The sequence below is a fragment of the Chiloscyllium punctatum genome, chromosome 17 (genome assembly GCF_047496795.1).
Source record: "Chiloscyllium punctatum isolate Juve2018m chromosome 17, sChiPun1.3, whole genome shotgun sequence".
Taxonomy (NCBI): Eukaryota; Metazoa; Chordata; class Chondrichthyes; order Orectolobiformes; family Hemiscylliidae; genus Chiloscyllium; species Chiloscyllium punctatum.
Genome location: NC_092755.1, coordinates 52309748 through 52327707, shown reverse-complemented (window position 1 = coordinate 52327707; position 17960 = coordinate 52309748). Strand labels below are relative to the sequence as shown.

Below are 17960 nucleotides of genomic sequence, written 5' to 3'. Positions count from 1 at the left end.
AATCTCTTCAACCCTTCAAGTTGAATCAGATTGTTTGCACCCTTGATGTTAGATTTGATTTTGAGCTGAGCTTGCGAACCTGCATTCACTCTATCAGAATGACAGCCCATTTTCAATTCTGTTACATCTCCCATATCCACCCTGCATCCATCCACCTGCTGCTAAAAATGCCCGTTACTTCCAGTCTGCATGAAGCCAATGTTGCACTATTTGGAGTTTCAAAGAATGAGAGGTGATCTCATTGCAGCTTACAAAAGTTTTACAAGACCTAATTGGGTAGATGTAGATGTTTCCCCTAGCTGCTGATTTGAGAGCCAGAGAGCATAGACTTAAACAGTCTATCTTTAAATTGAGATTGAAGTAAGGAAGAATTTCTTCGCTCAAGAGGGAATTCTCTACTCTCGAGGCCTGTGGAAGTTGGGCATGCTAAAGACAGAGACATCTGGAGTCTCATGACCTCTAGACATGGCAGAAGTGCAGAAAAGTGGCATTGAAGTAGCAGATCAGCCATGATCTAATTGAATGGCAGGGCAGGCAAGATAGGTACAGTTGGATGCCATTTAGCCTGTATTTGTAGTAAAGTTTATTTATATTGGATTTCCAACATACAGGAATTCTATGACAAAAAACTTGTAATTGTATGAGGTCTTAATGTAGGAAAATGGCACATCTTGCTTCACTGGGCAAGTTTTAGTTTATTTTGTTAAAATAAACTGCAAACTATAAACATAAATTACTACTTGCCATGAAAATTATTTGTGATATAAGTTTATTTACTCAACCCCTCTTTTACTTTCTTTGTGATAGCTAGCAACCAATTACTGTCAATCTCCATCTTGCCCTTCAATAACCCTTTCCATTTTATTATCCCTTTGGCTTTCCACTGTCTACTTCTTAATTATGCAAACTAATTTGCTATTAGTTGGATAGACCTTATGATCTTAAACTGCTTGTATGTAGAATTTCATTAAATGCCTTCTGAAGAATTGAAATGAAACCAGTCTTAGTAAATTCCATTGAGTAGCAGTAATTAATGATCTCAAATGATTCTGGTTGATGACTTGTCAGATATTATATGATCCTGACAAAAGCAGAAGTTGTTGGAAGAGCTCAGCAGGTCTGGCAGCATCTGTGCAGAGAAAACAGAGTTAACGTTTCAGGTCCAGTGATCCTTGAAGTTCTGAGGAAAGGTCACCATAACTCTGATTTCTTTTCACAGATGCTGCCAGACCTCCTGAGTTTTTCCAGTAGCTTCTGCTTTTGTTTCTGATGTACAGCATCCACAGTTCTTTCAGTTTTTATGTATATGAACCTTTTTAGTTAATCTTAATTGCTTCAGTACCCAATTATAGCATCCTTTCAAATCCTCTTGAATGTTTTCCCATTACTAATTTTAATTAATTCTCTCTAATTGCATTGCAGTTAACCTTTTAAGTTTGTTATTCTTCAACTGATTATGCCTCTTTCATGAAGGTTCTAGCAATGGAAATTGTTGTTTTCATCGCATAATGGCTTAAGCTTTTCTGGTTAGACAGCAGATAGTTGGTTTTGTTTTTGTGTGTGCCACCCTATAATTTTCAGTGGTCTTTGAAATTCAAAAAGAACATCTCCTGGCAGTCAGCCACAAGCTTGAAGCTTTGTCATTTTGATTTAATGGTTGCTTTCTATTTTCACAGCTGACCTGCTTGAAGCGCCCACTAGTGGTAATTCATGAATTATTCGATAAGTCAATCATGGATATCTCCTGGTAAGGACTGTGTTACATTAATCTGCAAATTGGTTACACTGCACAGTATTTAGTACACAGAATAGACTGAATAATATTGTAATTACATTACAAATTTTATCTCGCTGAAATAAGGTCAATACTAATCTGAAAAAATTGCTTTGTCAGTGTTTTGAAATTGTAATTCAGAAAAGATTATTGTTTTCCTTGTGCGATATAGATTAAATTTGCTTTGTATAGGAACAGGATGAGTGAGGGACAGAGATCAGGATGTTTCAGGATCCATGTGGCATAAACTAGAAACTGAAACTGCATTCATCATCTCAACAATTTAATTTAGTAGTTTGCAAATTTGCTGTGACTTCCACTCTTAACTTATTTTCAGAAGAGATTTGGTCTGGAATGCGATTTAACTGATATACTGTTTCGAATTCCTTCTTTCAACCGCACTGCTTTAATCATCATTGTGGCAGACGATAGATGGGGATTTGTATGTATATCGCACCCTTCACAAACTCCAACCTCAATACATTTAATCGAGTACTTCAAAGTGTGGTCACAGATATAACATAGGCAGCCACATTACTCAAAAAATGTGATTGTAAAATTATTATTTGGTCACAATGTAGATTGGGCAGATGGTTGGGGACTTCTCCTTTACTCTTCTTCAAAAATAATGTCAAAGGATCTTTTATCACCTCCAGGCAGGATCTTGCTATAAGGGTTCATCTGAAAATAACACCTCCAACCGTGCAGCAGTCTTTCAGTGTTTCACTTGAGAGTGAGCTTGATTTTTGATTTGTGTAATGAGGTAAACTTGATTTGGGAGCTTAAGGTGAAGGAACTCCTGGGGGCAGTGACCATAACATGATAGCACTCATCCTGCAGTTTGAGAGGGAGAAGCTGGAATCAGATGTAATGGTATTATAATTAAATGAAGGTGACTACAGGAACATGAGGGAGGAACTGGCCAGAGTTGATTGGAAGGGGAGTCTAGCAGGGAAGACAGAGCAGCAATGGCAGGAGTTTCTGGGGGTAATCTGGGAGGCAAAACAGACACTCATCCCAAGGAAGAAGAAACATTGTGTGGGGAGAACAAAGTAACCATTGCTGACAAGGGAAGTCAGGGACAACATAAAAGCAAAAGAAAAAACGTTACGATGTGGTGAAAGTCAGTGCAATGCCTTTTAAAAACAAAATAGCAGAGGATAACCAAAAATCAGTGAAGTTGGGGGGGTGGGGGAGAAGATGAAAGTATAATGGTAAGCTAGCTAGTAATAAAGATAAAGATGGTAGGAGTTTTTTTAGATATACAAAACATAAGAGAGCCAAGAGTGAACATTGAACCACTGGAACATGAGGCTGGAGAAATCGTACTGGGAAACAAAGAAATGGTGGGGAGCCAAATAGAATATGTTAGACACCAGTAGCATACCAGAATTTCAAAAGAGTCGGGGGCAGGGGTGAGTGTCGTGGCCATCACTAAGGAGAAGGTATTGGGGAAGCTGAAAGGTCTGAAGGTGCACAAATCACTCTGACCAGATGGATTATACCTTGGGGCTCTGAAGGAGCTGAGGAGATTGTGGAGGCATTGGTGAGGATCTTTTCAGGAATCACTGGAGTCAGGGAGGGTCACCGAGGACAGGAAAATGGCTAATGTAACACTCCCGTTTAAGAAGGGAGGGAGGCAAAAGACAGAAAGTTATAGGCCAGTTAGCCTGACCTCTGTTTATACATTTATTAAGGAGGGGCGAAGTACTGGCATGGATAAAGGATTGGCTGACTGACAGAAGACAGAGTGTGGGGGATAAAGGGGTCTTTTTCAGGATGGTACCTGGTGAGTGGAGTTCCACAGGCATCAGTGTTAGGACCACAACTGTTCACGTTGTCAATTAACGATCTGCATGAAGGAACTGAGGGCATTGTTGCTAAGTTTACAAATGACCCAAAGCTAGTTGGAGGGGGAGGTAATGTTGAGGAAGCAGGGCAGCATAAGGACTTGGACAAGCAAGGAGAGTGAGAAAAGTGAACGATGCAATACAATGTGGGAAAGTGTGAGGTAATGCACTTTGTTCGGTAGAATAGAGGCATAGACTATTTTCTAAATGGGGACAGGCTTTGGAAATCTGAAGCACAAAGTAACTAGGGAATCCTAGTTTAGGATTCTCTTAAGGTTGACATGCAGGCTTAGTTAGCAGTTAGGAAGGCAAATGCAATGTCAGCATTCATTTCAAGAGGACTAGAATTCAAGAGCAGAGATGTAGTGCTGAGGCTGTATGAGGCTCTAGTCAAACTGCATTTGGAATATTGTAAGCTGTTTTGGGCCCCTTATCTAAAGAACGATGAAGGCATTGAAGGGAATCCAAAAGGAGGTTTACAAGAGTGATACTGGGATGAAGGGCTTGTCATATAAGGAGCATTTAAGGACTCTGGGTCTGTACTTGATGGAGTTTAGAAGAGTGAAGGGGAATCTCATTGAAACTTGAGAGGCCTGGATACAGTAGACTTGGAGAGTTGTATCATGAGTAGACATGAAGGCACAGCCTCCGAGTGAAGGGAATGACCCTTTAGAACTGAGATGAGGAAGAATTTCTTCAGCTAGAAGGTGGTGACTCTGTGGAATGCATTACTGCAGAAGCCTGTGGAGGCCAAGTCATTGAGTGTATTTAAGACAGAGAGATAGGTTCTTGATTGGTAAGGGGATCAAGTATTGCAGGGAGAAGGCAGGAGAATGGGGTTGACAAGCAGTTTTAACTACGATTGACTGGCAAAGCAGCTTCATTTAGCTTAATGACTTAATTCTACTCCTATATTCTATCGGTCCCTTGGGTGGGATTTGAACCCGCAATCTTTTGATTCAGAGGTTGCAGTGTTACTCATTGAGCCACAGCAAGGTGCAGATCGAGTGGCTCAGGTGCTGCTGCTGTTTACTAGCTGGAAAGGAGCAGCAGGCATGGGATGGAAAATAGTATTGCTTTCAAAGTATATTCTTGAAGGACGGCAGTACATTTATTTGAGAGTGTGGAGAGCCAGTCAATTGCTTAATTTGGAGTGGTGCAGTGTCAACAGCTTAGATGGATATCTCATGGGGACTGCCTACACTGAAATCCTTCTCCAGTTGCAATACCTTACCACATTCTGTAATGTGGTGTACGCTCTCCCTCCCCTTTATTTGCTGGTCAGGGTACATCTCCCAATAGATGCTGACTCCCATCTCCCTTCCACTCTTTGTGCACTGGTATTGTGATTATGTTACTGGATGAGTAATTTGGACGTCTGGTTTAATAACCAAGTGAAAATAAGTTATGTCCAACCATGACACTATGTATTTTAATTTAAAACAGTTGGAAATGCACATTAGTGGTATCTGTAAAAATAATCAGATAATTGCTGGATTGTCTTAAAAATTTCTCTGACTGATAGTGTGGCTGAGTGACATCAAACAGTAGAAATTATTGATTTTTTTCATTCTAAGAGAAAGCATGTAATAGTTTACTGGGACTATTGCTTTTCTTGGTATATATATCAATGACGAGATTTGCAGGCTTACAGATTTCAACATTTGTGGATAATCTAAAACTTTGCATCCAAAGTGAGGAGGAGAGCATTAGACTTGAGGATGTGAACTGGCAGAAAATGAGGAAAATGACACTTGAAATTTAATGCAGAAATGTGAGCTGATACATTTTTGTAGGAAGAACAAGGTGAGGAAATGTAAAATTAAGAGTAGAATTCTAAAAGGTGCATGGTAACAGAGACCTGGGGCCATATGTTGCACAAATTTTAAAGGTGGCAGGAGCAGGTTGAGAAAGTGATTAAATAGACATTTGGGTTTCCCTAGGTTTTATAAATAGAAGATAAATTCTAGGAAGTTATGGGAATTTATAAAATGCTAGTTGGATCTCTGCCAGTGAGACATTGGTCCAATTCTGGAGATTGCATTTCAGGACGAAGTTGAGGGCTGTAGCAAAAACATTACTGCAGGTAATGTTGAAATGGTTCCAGTGATGAGCGACTTTAGTTATGTGGATAGATTGGAGAAGCTAATATTCTCTTTAGAGTAGAAAAGATTGAGAAGATGCTTGATGAACTATTCATGAAGGTTATGGGCAGAGTAGATAGGAAAAAACTAAATCATTTTACCGAGGTCCTTCAGAGGTTTGAGTAGCTGAGCAGTCTCCTTCTCTGCTATAACCATTCTATAATTGTATCTTTCTAATGTTCTGTATGAAAGGAAATTAGCTATTCTTCTCTGGTTTAGTTGATATATCGCTCCAATTTCAAACCAGTGCAATCAACTTAATCTCTCTCAATTGTGTAAACTGACCAGTAGTGATGGAAGGCTGTCCAACACCATATTTTTCAGGGCAAGTAACTGTGGTTAATAAATGTGGGCATTGAGTGAATGATTTTGTTTTTAAAAGAAAGTGCATTCTTGTTACTGTTTTGTTACTGGATACCTATTTCCGTCCTTGCTCTTTTGCTGCATAGGTTCTTTTATGAGTTGATCCTGCCCTGCTCTTCCTGTTTAGAGACTCACACTATGACTTGTGCACTTATAACAGTTCAGTGACATGTACTATCTTCAAGTGATCCCATCTATTCCCTTCACTGGGTTTCATGCTGTTTCTTTGTTTAGGTCTTCTTGCTGCAGCACTATGTTTCTGCGCATCTTGAATTGTATTCACAGTAATTGTTTAGTGACTGAATTTGGTAAAAACAGCCTCTTTTTTTGATTTTGTCCAGAATTTAGGGCTGACCTATCTGTTGGAGTGTTTTTTCTTCTTGAGATCATTTGTATTGGGACAGAGCAAAGTAAGATGAAGCTGGTCCATCACTGAATGTGTTCACGGCTGAATTGGGACCTAGCCGTTGTCCTATATTCCTTATAGTATTGGCTGACCAAATTTTATCCATCTCTTTTTGAGAATTCTGAACTGTTCGAGCATCAATTTCCATTTGCTGTTGAAAGTTCCAAGCTAATCTCATCATTTATGTGGAGAATTGTTTCCTAATTTTACACTGAAATGATCTAGCTTTAGATTTTTGGTATTGTTCCTTAGTCCTAATCTCCCCTACAATTAGAAATAGCTCCACCCAATCTTTCCTATCTGTTTTCCCTACTGTATTGGAACCTGGAAGCTTAAGGGATGATTTGATTGAAATTCCATAGGACACATCCCTAGTTTGTTTGTTGTCTGCTCCCTCTTTAACCCTTTAAACTCCAGGTATCATTCCAGAAAATCTATGCTAGATTCTTCTCAAAGCCAGTTTATTCACTGTAGGCTGTAGTGCCCAGAAGTACTCTTGGTACTCCAGACATGGTAGAGATAGGACTTTCAGTAGGTGAGGTATGACCTCTAGCTCCTTGTGTTCTTGTCCTTGAGTTCTATAAATCAGCCTTTTTGATTATTTTCTGTCCCTCTTCATTACTTTTTAAATGATCTGTCTTTCTGGGCCTCCACTATTTCTAGCTTTTCCCCATTTAGGTGTCCTGTTCTGTCTTTGTTTAAATACACAATGGATGACTTCTCACTTGCTTATATTAAATCCATTGGCATAATTTTGCCTAGTGACTTAACCTTATCTATTTTGTTTTGTAATTTTACAATTTTGTTCACAGTGCTTATGCCACCTCCTATTTTAATATCTTTGAGAAACTTACGCTTGGAGCTATCTATCCCATCATCAGTGCCATTAATGCTTCTGTTCAAGGTTCATGCTCAATATTGATTCTCGCAGGGCACCCCTAATTACAAATAAAATATCTGCTCATTACCTTAACTGTCTTTCTCCTAGTCTAATTAATTTACTCACAATTTGCCTTTAGTTCCACGATCTTCAACTTTAGCTAAGAACCTTTTATGAGGAACTTTATCACGTATCCTTTAAAAGCACATGTAAGTAAAATCCATTGACATTCCTCTGCCCATTACATTTGTTACCACTTCCAAAAGGTCAAGTATACTTGACAGACCTAATCTACCCTGTGCAAACTGTTCTGGTTGTCTGTGATAGTTGATGTGTTTGGAGTGTTCAGTCTCCTTATCCTTATTTATCAGCTTTTGTAATTTTCCGATGACAGATGTTAGGCCAACTGGTGTAACTTTCTTAAATAGCAGTATGTACAATATTCCCATCTTTAGTAGTGGCTCCTGTATCAAGCAAACATTGGAGGATTATGCTAGAGCATCAGCAATATTTTCAACTTTTTAAAAATAAAAATCCCTAGGTGGAGCAGCATCTGCTCCTGGGTATTTGTCAATTTTACTGCCATTAATCTCTCCATCTTGCCTGTATTAATTGTGAGAAGTCAGACTCCCAGTCCCTGTTCCTAATTCAGTTACAATTTCGTTGGGTAATTTGGCAAGCTGACCACCTCTTCAAGAATAAATACTGATTTTAGAGTAATTATTGGGCATGTCTACCATTTCCTTATTTTCATTGCAACATGACGTGCTTTTAGGGGGCTCCACATTTCTGACCAGTTTTTCTTCCTAGAATAATTGTAAAAATGTTTATGTTCATCTTGTTATCCCTTACAAGCTGCTTGGAATAGTTCCTTGTTGCAGCTCCTACTACCTGCTTTGTTACACTTTACTGTTCTGTGTATCCTTGTGATTCACCAGGTTGTGCGCTTTTTTAAAGTGTCTTTTTTCAGTTTTACATTGTCTTTTTCTTTGTTTTGTTTAAGCTTTTTTCTTTTACAGATTTACCCAGTTTTCTGTGGGCAGTCTGTGTCTCATCCCATTGAAGTCAATCTAATCTAAATCTCAAATTTCAGTGACTTTCCCTTCAATCTTTGTTGCACTCAATGGCATTGCGATTGTTTATAGATAAATATTTATGTACTAATAGGCTCTGAACTAAATTGTTCATTACAAAATTCACTATTGAATTCCCCCTTTGTTAGTTCCAGGGCACATTATTGCAGAAATGTTATTACATACACACTCTTGAAGTTTGCTACATTTTGACTTTGTTAGCCTGTTTATCAATAGGCATGTTAAAATTTCCCATTAAAGTCACTGTCTTTTCTCCATGCATGTCTATTCTCAGCAATAAGTCGCCACTCAATAGCTCCTTTCAAGAGGCCTACACACAACTCCCTGAACTCTTGGAATTCCTTGTCTATTTCTTTGTTCTACCACTGATTAGGTCACTTGTGTAATGGATGGCAGATGGAATGAAAAGTGAGGACTGTGAAGATGTTAAATGTGCATTTGTTTTTGTGGTCTCTGCACCAGGACTTTGACAGGGTTGGGATTGCTAGTGTGCTCCATGGATGGGACGGTGGCGTTCCTGGATTTCTCACAGGAAGAGTTGGGCGATCCACTAACTGAGGAGGAGAAGGTAATACAGAATTGTGCCTGGCTTACTGGTTCTCTGACTGCATTGAAAGATATACTGTACGTAGAATTACAAAAGCAGTGAACACACTATCAATTGACCTCAATTGCATGCCTGTTCCCAAGTTACTTGTAGAATTGGTCAGCTTACAGCACAAAAAAATGTATTTCACCAAGTGAGTGGTATGTCATCAGTTTTCTAGGGCCTGAATCTCCCAGGTATAATGGTTTTCTCATTAGCTAATGTGCTTATAAGGGGGTGAAATACAAGAAAGGAAAATAATGTAAGCCATGAATCCCATCTATCCACTATATTCCACAACTGAATGAAGCATCCAATTTATTCTTCTTTCTAGGGGAGAGATATATGCACAGGTAGAATCTCTGAGAAGAGATAATGGCGAAACTTCTCCAAAAGATAATTGTATGTCAACTTCTAAGATGCATTTAATTGTTTGATGTGAAGTGTCACACAATGATTCACCGGAAGTCCAAAGGGATTAGGTCGTGTAGGGTATCAAGACTTGGGGCTCCAGGGGTGCAGGGCTCCAGGGGTGCAGTGCTCCATTTTGGTGTAACAGCCCTTCCTCAGAGGTAAGAAGTGTAGTGTTTTCCACCAACTTACACCGTATTTCACAGGGATTCACAACATCCAGGAGAATTGCTTTGCATTAAATATCTTGCTCAACAGTGTTTTGAGGAAGGGTAAGAAATAAATGTGTATAGGGATGCAGTTAATCAGTTCCATCTTGTCCAAATGAGAAATCTGTGTCCTAGCAGTTACTAATCAATGCCACTTAAACTTGCTTTTTTAGCATTAAAATGTGTGTTGTGTTCTGAATAACTTTGGATCTTGATCCAAGTTAGCTGTCTCTAGTACCTTCTCCATGTAATTATTATAAACACATTTGTTGACATGTTCTCTGGAGATGTGGATATTTCTAACAAAAAAAAACATCTGAGTTCAGCAATGTGTAGATTTTCTGCTCTCTGAGCAGGTGACCTCCGTTATACTCACTGATTTTGTTAACTGCGTTTTCATTTCACTATAACAGGAACCCATCAAAATCAATCTCATTATTGTTTAATATGTCTTTTACATGCTGTCTTTCACTCCCCTTCATCTGCATTTGAGTTCAGTCTGTACAGAGAAAGCTACTGTGGGTTTTCAAGTGTTGTTTGATTCTGATTAATTTTTATCCAAGGGGTGGAATGATTTAAACTGCAAAGTTTAGCTTTTATTTTGACAATTCTTGCTGTAAGAGTCTCAAAATGTTTTGTGAAGTGTCGAAATCTATTAATGTATGCAAATAATGCACTACGATGTGACATGTTGTAGAGAGCGTTCTCAATGCGAGCAGAGGCAAATCTGGTTATGATAACATTAAACGTTTCCTTTGAGGGCAACATCCTTACCTGGCTTTTCTGTGGAAAGTTTCAACTATTCATTGGTTTTACTTTTGTCTTGCAGAACATGATTCATCAGAAGACCTACGGCAAAAGCCTAGCAATTACAACAGAGCAGCAACTATCCACCACCATTATTGAAAATCCAGAGATGCTGAAGTACCAACAGCAACAGAAAGAATTGCAGGAGCAGAAGAATGCTGTAGGTTCCAGGGAACTGATGCCCCCCAAAGTGGCAAATATGCTGAACGGAGAGAGCCTTGAGGATATTCGAAAGGTAATCGATTCGGTTTTAAGCAAAACTCAAAGTATTGCTGTTCACTCAAGGGTTGAATAAAGCAGCATTGTAGAATGGAACATAACCTCCGTGAGTGTGTCAGAATTCACGGTTAAAGGGCTTGTGATTTCAGGAGCCTAAAACTGCAATGTTCGGAGCATTTCTGTATTACACAATTTGTTTGTGTATGAAACAGATATGAATATGGACCAGGAGCATTAAAAATGCAGAATCAGAATCCATGGTTAAGACACAAGAGTGTGCATTTTCAAATACCGTGTGTCTATAGGAGCAGAAGCAGACCATTGCTTTGGATATATCGGGAAATTAAATCCAAGTAATATACCTCTTACTGGTCTTGTGCTTAAGATTATATGAGAGTTTCTTCCAATGGGCTTTGTGTTAATAGCTTAGTTTTATTACATTTAAATTTGTAAATGTGCTTTAATTTTAAAATTTTATTAAATTTGTAACACAAATATTTACAATATATAACACAAAGCAGTCTAGTTCCATTTGCCATAATTTGCTATTTGTCTCTGAAGAGTTGGATGGAACTGAACGTTATAATTGTCAGTGAAATGTCCCCACTTTTCACCTTATGAAAGAAGGAAGATCTTTGGTGAAACTGCTGAAGGTGATAGGGTCTTGGACACTCCCTAGAAAAACCTCTGCAGTACTGTCTTGAGGTCAAATCATTGACCACTAGCTGTCAGAACCATCTTCTTTTGTACTAGGTATGACTCTAGCTAGAGGAGAATTTTCCCCCTTTTTCCCATTGAGTTCAATTTTATTAGGGCACTTTGCCACTCCACTTGATCAAATACAGTCTTAATTTAAAGGGTGTCATTCTCACCATACCTATGGGACTGAGGTCCTTTGTCTATGTATGGAGCATGACGATAGGGGGTTGGAGCTGAGTGGTCTTGGTAGGATGCAACTGAGAATAAATAAGCATGCTATTGTTGAGTAAGTGCCTCTTGAATGCATGATCAATAATGTCTTCTATTACTTTGATAATTAAGAGATACTAATGATGGAGTGATAATTTGTCAAATGGATTTGTCCTGCATTTCATTTTTTTTGTAAACAGAGTACATCTGTGCACTTTGTAAAATCAATGCCAGTGTTGTAGCTGTAATGGAACAGTTTGGCTGGAGGCAAAAGTGATTCTGAAGAAGAATTCTTCACTGCCGTAGCTGGGGTGTTGTCGGTGCACAGAGCATTTGAAGAGCCCAGTGTGCTTGGCTGTTTATTGATCTCACTTTTTCTAACTAGTGTTGAACATGAAGGAGTACTGAGTCATCAGTTGATGGTGGGCAGGAGGAGGCTGCTTTGCCAATGTTTTCCCTGATATCATGAGACTGCGAGTAGTTTGAAGTCGCTTAGAGAACACTGTCAGACTTTGGTTCTTTCCAGCCAATTGAATGAATTTTCAGGCCTATCTCAAAGGTAGAGAGTTATAGGCATAGAGTCCTACAGCACGGAGACAGGCTCTTTGGCCCATACTGTTTCATACTGACTAAAATGTCCATCCATGCTAACCCCATTTCCCTGCAGTTGGCCCATATCCTTCTAAATCTTTCCTATCCAAAGATTTGTCCAAATGCTGTTAAATGTTGTTCATGTACCCGCCTCAACCACTTCCACTGGCAGCTTATTCCATATGCGTACCACCCTGAGTGTAAAAAAGGAGTTGCCCCTCAGGTTCCCTTTAATTCTTTCTCCTGTACGCTTAACCTGATGTCCTCTATTTGTCCTCGATTCTCCAACTCTGGGAAAAAGACTGAGTGCATTCATCCTATCCATGCCTCTCATGATTTGATATACTTCTGTAAGATCCTGCCCTAGTCTCCTACGTCGAAAGAAAAATTTCCTAGCTTGTCCAACCTCTCCCTATAACACAAATTGTTGAGTCCTCGCAACATGCTTGTAAACTTCTTCTTCACTCTTTCCAGTTTAATGTCATCCTTTCTATAGCAAGGTGACCAAAACTGAACACAATACTCAAAGTACGGCCTCACCAGCATCCTATATAACTGCAGCATAACTTCGCAACTTCTATACTCAATGCCCTGCTTGATGAAGACCAGTGTGCCAAAACCCGCCTTCACTACCTGTCTACCTGTCACTCCACTTTCAAAGAACTGTGCACCTGAACTCCAAGGTCCCTCTGTTCCACTACACTCCTTAAGGCCCACCATTCTCCATTGTGAAGGATGGGATTTCTGAATACTTGAAAGTGTATGTTGAAATAGGGCAAAGTCAGCGTGGTTTCATCATGGGGAGGTCATGCCTGACAAACCTGCTAGAATTCTTTGAGGAAGTAATGAGCAGGTTAGACCAAACGGAGCCAATGGATGTTATCTACTTGGACTTCAAGAAAACCTTTGACAAGGTGCTGCATAGGAGGCTACTGAGTAAGATAAGAGCCTATTGTGTAAGAGGCAAGGTGCCAGTGTGGATAGAAGCTTGGTTGTCTGGCAGAAAGCAGAGAGTTGGGATAAAAGTATCCTTCTCAGGATGGCAGCCGGTGACAAGTAGTGTTCCGCAAGGCTCAGTGTTGGGGCCACAACTTTTCACTTTATACATTAAAGATCTAGGTGAAGGAACTGAGGGCATTCTAGCTAAGTTTGCAGACAACACAAAGATAGGTAGAGGGACTGGTAACATTGAGGAAGTGGTGAGGCTGCAGAAGGGTTTGGACAGGTTGGGAGAGTGGGCAGATGGAATACAATGTGGGAAAGTGAGGTCATGCACTTTGTATTTTCCGAATGGGGAGAAAATTCAGAAGTCTGAAGTGCAAAGAGGCTTAGAAGTTCTGGTCCAGGATTCTCAAGGTAAACTTGCGGGTTGAGTCAGTAGTTAGGAAGGCAAAGCAATTATTGCATTTATTTTGAGAGGTCTTGAATTTAAAGCAGGGATGTACTTCTGAGGCTGTATTAGGCTGTGGTCAGACTACATTTGGAGTAATGAGTGCAAGTTTGGGCACCATATCTCAGGAAGGATGTACAAGCCTTGGACCATATTCAGAGGTGGTTCACGATAATGGTCCCAGGAATGAAAAGCTTAACATGTGAGAAATGTTTGAAGACCCTGGGTCTATTCTGGATGGTGTTTAGAAGGATGATAGCAGATCTAATTGAAACATACAGAATACTGAATGCACTAGATAGTGTAGGTGTTGGGAAGATGTTTCCATTGGTTGAGAGACAAGGACCCAAGGGCACAGCCTTAGAGTAAAGGGAAGACCTTTTTAGAACAGAGATAAGGAGAAACCTCTTCAGCCAGAGAGTGGGGAATTTATGGAATTCATTGCCACAGAAGACTGTAGAGGCCAGATCATTCAGTATATTTAAGACTCAGATAGGTTCTTGAGTGCTAAGGGTTATGAGGAGAAAGAGGGAGAATGCAGAAACTTATGAGTCGTGATTGAATGTTTTAGATTAGATTAGATTACTTACAGTGTGGAAACAGGCCCTTCGGCCCAACAAGTCCACACCGCCCCGCCGAAGCGCAACCCACCCATACCCCTACACCTATCCCTTACCTAACACTACGGGCAATTTAGCATGGCCAATTCACCTAACCTGCACATCTTTGGACTGTGGGAGGAAACCGGAGCACCCGGAGGAAACCCACTCAGACACGGGGAGAATGTGCAAACTCCACACAGTCAGTCGCCTGAGGCAGGAATTGAACCCAGGTCTCTGGCGCTGTGAGGCAGCAGTGCTAACCACTGTGCCACCGTGCCTGCCCTATTGTTGGAGGAGACTTGATGGGCTGAATAGCCTAATTTTGGCTCATATGTCTTATGGTCGTGAAACTCCTACCTTGACTTGACTTTCGAAAATGCAAGACCTCACACTTCTCTATATTAAACTCCATTTCCCATTTCTTGGCCCACTTCCCCAGCTGATCAAGGTCCTGCTGCAATTTCTGATAACCTTCCTCATTATCCACGATATTGCCTAATTTAGGTATGATTCTGAAACTCTGACTTTGTTATGTTGTTGTTCAACTAATCTTTGAGACAGCTGTCCCAATTAAGGTACAAGTGAGGCAGTCCTTGCAGAGTTGACTTGGCTAGATATCCTCCTGTTGTGTTTGTCCAATAACCCCTCAGATGTCATGTGCGACTTCATATTTAATTAATTGCTTAAAATAAAAGTGAAAATAGTACTTAAAGGTGAGGAGAGCCACTCCTCCCTCTGTGGCCCAATCATTTCCCTCAGCCCCCTGCAGGACAATTGAAGAGCTCTGGAATGGTACATTTTCATCCGGCAAACTAGGCATTCTGTAACATCTTCAGAGAAAGTTCCCAATTCATGCCAAATGAAGGTCTGTATTATGCAGTGGGTTCCAACCCACTGGGCATAAATTTGAAACCACTCAAGCTGATTTTACAATGAATTCACTTAGAGATGTTTTCACCTCATTATTGAAAGCTGCATTTGGCTTAAGTCATAGAACTGTAAGATCAGTGTCTAACCGCCAAATATAGTCCTGATCATAACTCATGCTTATTTTTGCATGAGGTACCATTGACACCTCTTTATAGGACACCAACGACATAGGTAGGAAGAGGGCTGAGGATGTTAGGCAGGCTTTCAGGGAGCTAGGTTGGAAGCTCAGAGTTAGAACAAAGAGTTGTTGTCTCTGGTTTGTTACCCGTGCCAAGTGATAGAGAGTTGAGGAATAGGGAGAGAGAACAGTTAAATGCGTGGCTACAGGGATGGTGCAGGAGGGAGGGATTCCGGTATCTGGATAACTGGGGTTCTTGCTGGGGAAGGTGGGACCTCTATAAACAGGATGGTCTACACCTGAACCTGAGGGGCACCAGTATCCTTGGCGGGAGGTTTGCTAGTGCTCTTGGGGGAGGTTTAAACTAACTCTGCAGGGGCATGGGAACCTAGACTGTAGCTTTAGGGTGCAGGACCTGGAGTGTAAGGAGGTTAGGAACATGGCATCAATCTTGAAGAAGGGTGCCTGTAAACAGGAAAGTAGCTTGAAGTGTGTATACTTCAATGCAAGAAGTATACGAAATAAGGTAGGTGAACTTGCAGCATGGGTTGGTACCTGGGATTTTGATGTTGTGGCTATTACAGAGACATGGGTAGAAAAGGGACAGGATTGGCTGTTGCAAGTTCCAGGGTTTAAATGTTTTAGTAGGGTCAGAGGTGGGGGTAAAAGAGGGGGGGGTGTGGCATTGCTTGTCAAAGATAGTATTACAGCGGTGCAAAGGACGATGGATGAAGACTCGCCATCTGAGGTAGTTTGGGCTGAGGTTAGAAATACGAAAGGTGACTTTTACTCTGGTGATGGAGAGGGATAAGTGTGCACTGCAGGGCAAGAGTTATAGCTGGGGGCAGGGAAATTATGATGCGGTGAGGCATGACTTAGGATGCGTGGCTTGGAAAAGTAGGCTTCAAGGGAAGGGCACAATTGATATGTGGAGCTTGTTCAAGGAGCAACTATTGAGTGTTCTTGATAAGTATGTACCTGTCAGGCAGGGAGGAAAGGGTCGTGTGAGGGAGCCGTGATTTAATAAGGAACTGGAATCCCTTATTAAAGGGAAGAGGGCGGCCTATGTAAAGATGAGGCGTGAAGGTTCAATTGGGGCGATTGAGAGTTATAAGGTAGCCAGGAAGGATCTGAAGAGAGAGCGAAGAGCAGCAAGGAGGGGACATGAAAAGTCCTTAGTTGGTAGGATTAGGGAAAACCCAAAGGCTTTCTATAAGTATGTCAGGAATAAAAGAACGACTAGGGTAGGAATAGGTCCAGTCAAGGCTAGTAGTGGGAAGTTGCGTGTGGAGGCTGAAGAGTTTGGGGAGGCACTGAATGAATATTTTTCGTCAGTATTCACTCAGGAACAGGACATTGTTGCCGATGTGAATATTGAGTCACAATTAAGTAGAATGGATGGCTTTGAGGTATGTAGGGAAGAGGTGTCGGAAATTATGGAAAGGGTGAAAATAGATAAGTCCCCTGGGCCTGATGGCATTTATCCTAGGATTCTCTGGGAAGCAAGGGAGGTGATTGCAGAGCCATTGGCCTTGATTTTTATGTCCTCGTTGTCTACAGGAATAGTGCCAGAAGACTGGAGGGTAGCAAATGTGGTTCCCTTGTTCAAGAAGGGGAGTAGGGATAACCCTAGTAACTATAGGCCAGTGAGTCTCACTTCTAGTGTGGGCAAAGTCTTAGAGAGAATTGTAAGGGATAGGATTTATGCACATCTGGATAGGAATAATGTGATCAAGAATAGTCAGCATGGTTTTGTGAAGAGCAGGTCGTGCCTCACAAACCTTATTGAATTCTATGAGAAGGTGACTAAGGAGGTGGACGAGGGTAAAGTGGTATATATGGTGTATATGGATTTTAGTAAGGCGTTTGATAAGGTTCCCCATGGTAGGCTACTGCAAAAAATACAGAGGTATGGCATTGAGGGTGAGTTGGAGGTTTGGATTAGGAATTGGCTGGCTGGAAGAAGACAGAGCGTAGTAGTTGATAGTAAAGGTTCATCTTGGAGTGCAGTTACTAGCGGTGTTTCCGCAAGGATCTGTTTTGCTGTTTGTCATTTTTATAAATGACCTGGTTGCAGTGGGATATAAATAAGCTGCAGAGCTGACCAGAAAGGTGGCAAATGGAGTTCAATGTAGGTAAGTGTGAAGTGATTCACTTTGGTAAGAGTAACAAGAAGATGGGGTACTGGGCTAATGGTCGGATACTTGGTAGAGTGGATGAGCAGAGGGATCTTGGTGTCCATGTACACAGATCTCTGAAAGTTGCCACCCAGGTAAATAGTGCGGTGAAGAAGGCATATGGCGTACTGGCTTTTATTGGTAGAGGAATTGAGTTCCGGAGTCCTGAGGTCATGTTGCAGTTGTATAAGACTCTGGTGCGGCCGCATCTGGAGTATTGTGTGCAGTTTTGGTCGCCATACTACAGGAAGGATGTGGAGGCATTGGAACGGGTGCAGAGGAGGTTTACCAGGATGTTGCCTGGCATGGTAGGAAGATCGTATGAGGAAAGGCTGAGGCACTTGGGGCTGTTTTCATTGGAGAAAAGAAGGTTTAGGAGTGACTTGATAGAGGTGTACAAGATGATTAGGGGTTTAGATAGGGTTGACCATGAGAACCTTTTTCCACGTATGGAGTCAGCTATTACGAGGGGACGTAGCTTTAAATTAAGGGGTGGTAGG

At 40.9% G+C, this 17960-nt stretch overlaps 1 protein-coding gene across 1 annotated transcript in view; it reads left to right on the top strand.

Annotated features, from left to right (window-relative positions):
- hira (histone cell cycle regulator a) overlaps positions 1-17960 on the top strand; it is a 113702-nt gene that overhangs the window by 34137 nt on the left and 61605 nt on the right. Inside the window, exons 10-12 of the mRNA XM_072587123.1 lie at positions 1677-1747; positions 8974-9079; positions 10547-10759. Coding sequence (XP_072443224.1) covers positions 1677-1747; positions 8974-9079; positions 10547-10759 — 390 coding nt within the window. The remainder of the gene's footprint in view (positions 1-1676; positions 1748-8973; positions 9080-10546; positions 10760-17960) is intronic.